Consider the following 9,915-nt stretch of genomic DNA (forward strand, 5'->3'; position numbering starts at 1 on the left):
AATGACTCTGAAAAAGATGTGGGGGTTCTGGTGGACAACCAGCAGAATGTGAGCTCCCAGGATGATGATGTGTCCAAAACGGCTAATGCAATTTTAGCATGCATAAATAAGGGAATTTTGAGTAGGAACAGAGAGGTTATTTTACCTCTATTTTTGGCACTGGTTCAACTGCTGCTGGAATACTATGTCCATTTCTGGTGCCCACAATTCAAGAAGGATGTTGATGAATTGGAGAGGGTTTTGAGAAGAACCACAAGAATGATCAAAGGATCAGAAATTATGCCTTATAGTGATAGACTCAAAGAGCTCACTTTGTTTAACTTAACAAAGAAAAGGCTAAGGGTGATTTGATTACAGTCGATAAGTATCTATCTGGGGAATAAACATTTTATAATGGGCTCTTCAATCTAGAAGAGAAAGGGATAACATGATTAATGGTTGGAAGTTGAAGCTAGACAAATTCAGGCTGGAATAAATTTAACAGTGAGAGTAATTAACCATTGAAACAATTCACCCTGGGTCCTGGCGGACTCTCCATCACTTGCCATTTTTAAATCAAGACTGAATGTTTTTCTAAAAGATATGCTCTAGGACAGGGGTAGGCACCCTATGGCACAAGTGCCAAAGGTAGCACGTGAGCTGATTTTCAGCGGCACTCACGCTGCCCGGGTCCTGGCCACCAGTCCGGGGGGCTCTGCATTTTAATTTAATTTGAAATGAAGCTGCTTAAACATTTTAAAAACCTTCTTTACTTTACATGCAACTATAGTTTAGTTATATATTATAGACTTATAGAAAGAGACCTTCTAAAAACGTTAAAATGTGTCACTGGCACGTGAAACCTTAAATTAGAATGAATAAATGAAGACTCGGCACACCACTTCCGAAAGGTTGCCGACCCCTGGTCTAGGAACTATTTTGGGGAAGTTCTGTGGTGTGTGTTATACAGGAAGTCAGATAAGATGATCACAACAGCCCCTTCAGGCCTTGGAATCTATTAAAAGTATCTTTTTTTTACTATATCCACAGTGCTACTCTTGAACTAATAAATATTAACCAAAAGTGTGGTCTTAATTTTTGCCTTTGTACCCCTACAGAGTGGTGTCCATTTTCCATGTCATTTCGATATGCTTAGACCAGGGGTGGCCAACCGAGCCTGAGAAGGAGCCAGAATTTACCAATGTACATTGCCAAACAGCCACAGTAATATGTCAACAGTCCCACATCAGCTCCCTGCCCTCCTGCTCCCAGCGCCTCACACTCACCAGCAGCCCCACCAATTAGTGCCTCCCCCTCCCTCCCAGCACCTCCTGATCAGCTGTTTCCTTGGTGCAGGAGGCTCTGGGAGAGAGAGAGAGGAGCGAGGGCACAGCAGGCTCAGCAGAGGGCATAGGAAGGGGTGGAGTGAGGGCAGGGCCTGTGGCAGAGCCAGGGGTTGAGCAGTGAGCACCCCCTGGCCCATTGGAAATTGGTGCCTGTAGCTTCAGCCCCAAAGTCAGTGCCTATACAAGGAGTCGCATATTAACTTCTGAAGAGCCGCATGTGGCTCAGGAGAAACAGATTGACCACCCCTGGCTTAGAGTGATTCCCTTGACATTAATACCAAGGTACAGGTGTTTGCCAAACTGACTAGTAGCATATTTTGTTCTGTTAGTAAAAGGTGGTTTTTTTCCGGCATGTTGGGAGAACAGGAGGTGCCAGTAAGTGAAAAATGCTGGTTAACTAAGAGGGAGGGAGTTTGGGTGCAAGCGGGGGTGCGGGGCACAGGCTCTGGGAGGGAGTTTGGGTGCAGAAGGGGGCTCGGCACAGCAGGTTGGGATACGGGAGAGGATGCAGGGTGCTGGATCCGAGGGGGTGCTCCTCTCAGGCGGATCCCCGCAAATGACAACCTGTCCCAGCTGCTCCTAGAAGGAGGTGTGGCAGAAAGCTCCGCACGCTGCCTCTGTCTGCATGTGCTGCCTCCGCAGCTCCCACTTGCCATGGTTCCCAGTCAATGGGAGCTGCGGAGCTAACACTCAGGGTGGGGGCAGTGGACGGAGCCACCTGCTATGCCTCTGCCTAGGAACAACCAGGACAGGTCGCCATTTGCAGGGAGCACCTAAGGTGAGTGCTCCCCAGATCTGGCACCCCACACTCTCTCTGTGCCCCAACCTGCCGCCCTGAGCCCCCTCCCACACCCAAACTCCCTCCCAGAGCCCCCATTCCATACCCCAACCACCCACTACCGGCCCCAAACCAACTGGACTATAAACTGGAATTTTAATGAAGATTGGAAATGTCGGTTTATAGAGCTTTCCGGTTGGTGATGCACCAGATAAAACAACTTTTACTGTATTCTCAATTAAATACACACAAAAATGGCAGAGGTAGTCACAATTGGCACAGCATCAGGTAATCACATCATGAAACACATATACTTCGAAAACTTATTTGATGCTAAATTTAGCAATTTAGTAAATATCTTCATAATATTTCCCAGGATAACAATACAACTTGTAATACTAAAACAGGGTTCAAAAAATAACTAGATGAGTTCATGGAGGATAAGTCCATCAATAGCTATTAGCATGGGCAGGGATGCAAAACCATGCTCTGACGTGTGCCTAGCCTGTTTGCCAGAAGCTGGGAATGGGCAACAGGGGATGGATCAATTGATGATTACCTGTTCTGTTCATTTCCTCTGGGGCACCTAGCACTGGCCACTGTCAGAAGACAGAATACTGAGCTAGATGGACCATTGGTCTGACCCAGTAGGGCCGTTCTTATGCTCTTAACACATAGCAAGAATACTCAGATATTTTAGCTCCAATTGACATTATTATAAAATGTCATAGACTAAGCCACATTCTTTACCAGCTGGAAAATTGCCAGGATAAGATTTTAAATATGTTTTATTAGTTTCCAAGGACAATATTTTCTTTGCCTAAATTATTTTTTTCTTTTCTAAGCACATTTTGTACATGACAGCAGTTTGCTCTGCAATCAACACTATTTTATTTACCTGGGGGGGGGAAACATAGAATAAACAGCTTTATATGGAATTACATAAGGAACACCATACCCAGAGGGCCCAATGGTCAGCCGGGGCTGATACCTTTCTTCAACAGAGGTGAGTGCGATGCATTTCAGAAAAAAGCATTAGAAGACTAAATCCACATAATTGTGTGCTACTATGATGGGAGGAGGGGCACTTGCATGTAACCTCAGCCAGAAGTTCTTATGATCTGTAGCATTAAAACCGATAAACCTAGAAGGATATCACTAGTTAGGATAAAAATGAACCACCTATAATAGGGGCTGCAATTCTTACTAGCTTTCAAGAGGACACTGTATGGCCCAAATTGCAAAAGGTAAAAACCAAACATGCAGCAATGAAGTATCACTAACTTCTAACCACAGCCTGCAGGTTGGCCAAAGAAAAGTACCAGCGTTCCACCCGCGAACGCCCCGGGCGGGAGAACAGCTGGGCCTGAGCCGGGCGCGCCCCAGGGTGTGTGTGCGATGGTTGTACCCGCCTCGCAGCCCCCGGGCACCCCGTACACGGGAGTCGGGATCCTTCCGCAGAAATACTCAGACACCGCAGCCCCGGGGAAGCCGGGGAGCGGGGTAGGGGAGGTTGAAGCCCAGCGGCGAAGGCACCCGGGCGGGAGGGGCGCGACACACACATCGGGCAGGGACGGGGCAGCCCTGCCTGCAGGAGAAATTTGGGGCCCGGGCACTTGGTTCACCCGGAGGCTGCCCGTGTTCCGGGGGGGCAGCTCGCCCATGCCCCGCCGGGGGACACGCACAGCCCGCGGCGCCCCCGCCTGGGTCACAGCGAGCGAGCGAGGGACCCCCACCTCCCAGGGACACTCACCGGGCACCGGCTCCTCCGCCTCCCCCATGGCGGCTCGGGCTCCGGCGCTGCGGGTGGGAGGGGGGCCGGAAGTAAACAAATCTCCTGCCACTAGCAACGGGAGGCGGGCCCGGCCACGGAGAGCCGCGCGCGCTCCCTGCAGGCAGCGCTGGGCTCGGGCCGAGGGCTCCCGGATTGTCCGGCTTTTGTCACCGGTCCAGCCCCTGGCTCGGGGTGGGGCTGGCTGCAGGTTTTCTGCCGTGCTGGGCTCTCAGGGGAGGTCTTGGCTGCCCCGTGAACCCCGGCTCCCAGCCAGGTGCCTGCCCAAACCTCGCTCCTGTCTGCACATAGCAGCCCCGGGCCCTGAGCTGCGGTGGTGCAGCCCTGGCTGGCTTAGTCACCCCGCAGGGCCGTTAGGAGCCAGGCTCCATTTTAACTGGGCCTGCGGCCTGCTCTTGTGCTGTATGCGTGCAGAGGGATAATGCCAGAGCTGATTAGGGTGACCAGATAAGAGGGAGAAAATATCGGGACACATGGGGAGAGGGATCTGCTGGTGGAGCCAAAAAAAAAAAACGGGGGGGGGGGGGCTATCAACTGGGAAAGAATCCCACTCAGAACATCTCTGTACTCAGAGCCCTGGCACATAGTCCCAGCCACACACTGGGGCAGTGCAGAAACAGGGATGGCACAGTAACACTTGTTACCAGATGATCAGACCCAGGTACCATCACCCATATTAACTGTGCAGAGCAGCAAAGAAAAACCTGCAGCTGGCCCATGCTGTGTCAACCAACTTGGGCTAACAGTTTGGGCAGTTTCATTACTGTTGTAACCCTTCTGCCCCTCTGAGTTGGCAGCAACAAGGGCCGGGTTCAGTATCCAGGGGTTCCGTTTCAATGACACAATGCAGAACCGGCTCGAGCCCCCACCCAGTGACCTGGGAAAATCTTACACACATCCCTAGGTGCCTCAGAGAGGCAATGCTTCCCCTCTTGCAAGCAACAGAGTCTCGGTGTAGCAGAAAAGGTTTAATTACATGAGATAAACAACAAACACTAAATTGGGAAAACACCTCAGCTAGAGTTCCTAGACCAAACCGTGAGCAAAGACCCACCCCAGGGAATTGGGCTGTGTCCTTCTCCCTGGGCTCTTGAGTCCAGCAACCCTCAAATCACCCACAGTCCCAAAAGTCCCACAATCCAAAAGTCTCTGTCCTGGGTCAGTGCAGCCCCAAAGTTTGAGAGTCTATCTGCAGAGGTCCCTCCCCCCAGCCTGGGTAGAAAGGGGCACCTTACGTGGTCTGGGGCCAACTGCCTTGCCTCTCTGTGGGGTTCTGCTTCCGCCTTCTCCACAAACTGCTCCGCTCTACCAGCCACTCTACTCTGCTCCTCCAGCCATCCTCACAAACTGCTCCTCTCCGCTCCACCAGCCGCTCTGCTTCACCAGCTGCTCTGCTCCACCAGCTGTCCCGTGAGCTGCTCCAGTTGTCCCCGCAAACTACTCGGCTCCACTTGCTCCGTGGGCTGCTCCACCCGTCCCACAGCTACTCCGCTCTGCTCCACCAGCTGTCCCGTGATCCGCTCCAGCCATCCCCACAAACTGCTCCATTCTGCCAGCTGCTCTGTTCCGCAGTATAGCTTCAGGCTCCCCCACTAGTTAGCACAGTACTTAGTGCTCTCAGCTCAGTAATTTCAGCTCTTTAGTGATCTCAGCTCGTAGGGGAGCCCCAGTGCTAGTGCACCATTAGCCCAAAGTGAGTTCAGCTCAGTAACCTATATCAAGATTCTTAAGGGAATAAAAAATCAACTCTGGCATTCCACACTGGAGAGAGGAGGAGGTGGAACTGGTGCTTCTGGCGCCACAAGGAGACTGCACCACCAGGCACAGATACCTGTCCCCAGCCCCTCTCAATTCACAGGGTTTTGGAACCCATGTCCCTTGTCTAGCAATACCACCCAACTGAGGTTGAGTCATTTCTGTCACAAAGCAGTCCCACAGCTCAGCAGCCTGGGATGGGGTAGGCGTGCCTATGCAAATACACTCTCTGAAATTCTTTCCAGCAGATGTCAGGGTAGAGCTCATCCTGACTCTGCTTACATTCTCCCCCCTGCCGAGAATTTGTCGTCCCGTCAAATCACATTCCCTACTATACCAACTTATTGGTCCCCTCCAAAGGGCCTTAGATAGCCCACTTTAGCTTCTACAAACCTGTGTGCTAAATGTATAGGCTCCTCACTAATCACCCCAGGTGCATTGTAAGTTAACCGTTTCATTGGTTTTATTACCCTGTCTCGCCTACTGAGAATCTCTGTTGCTGTGGTAGGGGGGTCATCCTCTTGAGTGACAGATGGGGAGGTTTCCTGTGAGTTCCCCTCGGATACTGGCATAGGCCCCTGCCTTTCTAGTTCTTAACAGTGGAGGGTCGCAGGTGCTCTGGACATCCTCCATCTGTATGTCGCCACTGTCTAATAGCTTGTGTATGTCATTACACGGGGGTCCCACCAGTGGCTCAGGAGTGTCAGGAATGGGCCTAAATACTTCTGCCATAGGGTTTAGGGCAAAAGAGGATGTGCTCTCTTTTGATTCAGCTGATCGAGACTGAAATCTTGTCTTCATCCCAGGATACACCATGGTTGTGTCTTCCTCCTCAGACTCACTCTCAGATGTGCTGAGTAGGGGTAGGTTAGCTGCAGGGAGCCAGCTGTCCAGGTTGGAAGGCAGCTTTGGTATAGCACCTTCGTTCTGCCCAGTTGCCCTGTTGTGGCCCATCTCATAAGGGCTGCCTACCAATTCCCCCACAGGGAGCAAAAGGTTTCTATGCACGATTTTGGTCTGCCCTGGACCCTCTTCAGGTTTCATCTTGTAGACCGGCAGATCTCCTAGCTTTTCCATCGCCAAGTAAGGTATTGCCTTCCATCTGTCAGCTATCTTGTGTTTGCCAGCAATACCCAAATTTCGCAGCAGGACTCTGTTCCCTGGCTGGAGCTCTTGCAGGCACACCCTAGCATCATATCTATGTTTGTTGCGGTCTGCGTTCTTCCGAGCTGCAGACGTAGCTAAGTGATAAGCATCCCACAGCTTTTCTCGTAGTCGGGATACATATTGCTGATGGGTTTTATAGCTATCGACATCCTCTGATACACCAAAGCACAGATCTATGTGTAGTCTTGGTTCTCGCCCAAACATCAAGAGATATGGGGTGACTCCCATAGCATCGTTCTTTGTGGCGTTGTAGGCGTGCACCAGAAATGCAACATGTTGGCTCCAGGTTGCCTTCTGCTCTGACCGCAAAGTCCCTAACATGTCTAATAGGGTTCAGTTGAACCTCTCTGGCTGAGGGTCACCTTGCAGGTGGTAAGGCGTTGTCCTCGACTTTTTAATACCTGCTGTCCTCAGCACCTCCTTCAGAAGGTGACTCTCAAAGTCTCGTCCCTGATCCGAGTGTATCCAGGCTGGGAATCCATAAACTGAGAAATATTTTTCCCACAGTACTCGAGCGACAGTGGTAGCCCTCTGATCACGTGTGGGATATGCCAGCGCATATTGCGTATAATGGTCGGTCACTACTAGGATGTTCCCAATATTCCTCTTGTCCACTTCTAAAGACAAGAAATCAATGCAAACCAGCTCCAGAGGTTTGTTGCTGGTGATGTTCTTCAGATATGCAGCACTCATGGGCAGAGTTTTCCTTTGAACACATCGCACGCAGGTCTCACATTTCCTGCGAACATCTTCAGCCATCCGTGGCCAATAGAATCTACTGCAGATAAGTTCCAGGGTCCTCTCCATCCCTAAATGTCCAAAGTCATCATGCAGAGCCCTCATGGCCAGGGCTCTGTAATCTTTCGGCAGCACTAGTTGATTCTGTTGCTTTTGTAGAAGGTCTGTGGTCGTGCGGTGTAGCACTCCCTGAATCAGTTTTAGTTTGTTCCATTCTCTCAATAGTAGTTTGCCCTCTGGGGTAGGTGGGACAACCGCAGCTGGGCCTTGCCCCTCGCATTTGGCAAGTAGTGTATCATGAATGTCAATATCTTGCAGCTGGGCTTCCTGCCAGTCAGCCGCATTGAGCATGGGCAAGGGAGATTGGTCCAAAGCAATATAGTTTACTGAAGCAGAAGGCACGCATTCAGGGGGTAGGCCCAAAGTTTCAGCAACACATCCATGAAGGCTCTCATTGCAGAACTGATAAATGAAATTGTTTTCAATTGTTCACTTTATTAATGTAACTTCTGTTCACCATTCACTACACTTGCCTATACTGTAACTTCTGTTCAATATTGTAATTCAAACCCCATTTTAAAACACTCACTCCATTTTGTAAAAGCTTCCTCCAACCTTCATTTTTGCAAACCCTGCTGTAATCTTATTAGTTTAGTTTAAATGTGTGAATGAGGTATGTATGAGTGATGGAATCAACCTTCAGCCCCAGCCTGTCCTGATGAGATAAAGTTCAAATACCAATGGCTGAAGACCTAGACAACAGCCCTAAACAAAGTAAGAAGCATCCACCCTAAAAAGAAAAGGACAACAGAACAACAGAAGGAAGATCAAAGCCAGGTCCAAGGCTGAAAGTCACGCCTGCAATTGATGGGTGATCAATCTAAACCCAGAGGCAGCATGACACAGCAAGAACTATAGACTTTGAATCCAAACTAAAAGCCTATAAAAAAGAAGGGTGAGATGAGAGACTCTGGGTAACATTCTGCTGCCAACATGGAAGAACATCAGTGCCTGCCCAATAGAGATCCAGCTCAGCCTTGTGCCCAGCTTTCCTGGTCAGTTAGCTGCCACAAGCTACGAACCTAAGCTGCAAAATCAAGCCATGAACTTAAGCTATCTTCAGGACTGGTAACTATGCAGCAGCTGCAGAACACCTGATGAATGTGTGTGTGTGTGTGTGTGTGTGTGAGTGTGTGTGTGTTTATAGGTATTAGGTATAATGTGAATGTGTGTGTGTATAGGTAATAGGTATAATGTGTGTGTATAAGAATTAAGATATTAGTTAGTCATAAATTGTTATCATAATAAATGTGGCATCTTTGCCTTGTCCCCTTTAATAAGATCCTGCTGGTTTTTACTGGTCTAATATAATTGGTACAACATCATGGGCCTCTGGCTCTCAGCGACTCACACTGCAAATAGCTCTCACTCCATCCAGGGGAACCACAGCAACTTCTGGTGCGTGTGGACGCCTGGACAATGCATCTGCATCTACATTGCTTCTCCCTGATCGGTACTGAATGCTGAAGTCATAGCTAGCCAAAGCGGCCATCCATCTTTGCCCTGTAGCATCCAGTTTAGCACTTGTTAACACATAAGTCAGTGGATTGTTGTCTGTCCCCACCTGGAACTGAGCCCCATACAAGTAGTCTCGAAATTTCTCAGTGATGGCCCATTTCAAGGCCAAGAACTCCAGCTTGTGGGTGGGATAGCGGGTTTCACTATCAGACAGTCCTTGGCTGGCAAAAGCTACAGGTTTACGCTTGCCTTCCACCTCCTGGTACAGTACTGCCCCCAGACCCTCCAAACTGGCATCAGTATGCAGGATAAATGGCTTGCTTGGGTCAGCAAAGACTAGGACTGGGGCATGAGTTAGGCAAGTAATGATTTCTCAAAAAGCCCTTTCACATCTCTCATCCCACCGTGACCCAAAGAGTTCGAAGGGGCCATAGTGTCTCTGCACGGAAGGTCCTTTATTCTTGGTCTTAGATTTGTCCTTGCTGGACTGATATCCCCTGGTAAGATCATTGAGGTGTTTTACAATTGTAGCATAGTTTTTCACAAATCTGTGGTAGTAGCCACTAAACCCAAGGAAGGTCTTGAGTTCTCTGTAGTTGCTTGGACATGGCCATGGCCATGTAGTGAGTGCTTCTATTTTATCAGGATCAATACTCACACCCTCTTGGGACACGATGTGACCCACATACTTCACCGTGGTCCTGCATAACTGGCATTTGTCAATTGAAAGCTTCAAACCATAATCCTCCAGCCTATCAAGTAGTCTTTCTTCATGCTCCTCCAAAGTTCTTCCAAACACAATCAGGTCATCCAAATAAACTAACACTTGCAATAAATTCATG

The 9,915-nt window shown here is 49.4% G+C and overlaps 1 protein-coding gene across 2 annotated transcripts in view; it reads right to left on the reverse strand.

The window, feature by feature from the left end:
• LOC115657732 (X-linked retinitis pigmentosa GTPase regulator-like) overlaps window positions 1–3,919 on the reverse strand; it is a 126,351-nt gene extending 122,432 nt beyond the window's left edge. The window contains exon 1 of one of the 2 annotated variants that reach the window (XM_030575870.1): window positions 3,857–3,919. In XM_030575870.1, coding sequence (XP_030431730.1) covers window positions 3,857–3,884 — 28 coding nt within the window. In that variant the 5' untranslated portion in view covers window positions 3,885–3,919. The remainder of the gene's footprint in view (window positions 1–3,856) is intronic. The other variant, XM_030575878.1, reaches the window with a different exon arrangement.
• Window positions 3,920–9,915: the final 5,996 nt, after the last annotated feature.

The sequence above is a fragment of the Gopherus evgoodei genome, chromosome 1 (assembly GCF_007399415.2).
Source record: "Gopherus evgoodei ecotype Sinaloan lineage chromosome 1, rGopEvg1_v1.p, whole genome shotgun sequence".
In the NCBI taxonomy this organism is placed as follows: Eukaryota; Metazoa; Chordata; order Testudines; family Testudinidae; genus Gopherus; species Gopherus evgoodei.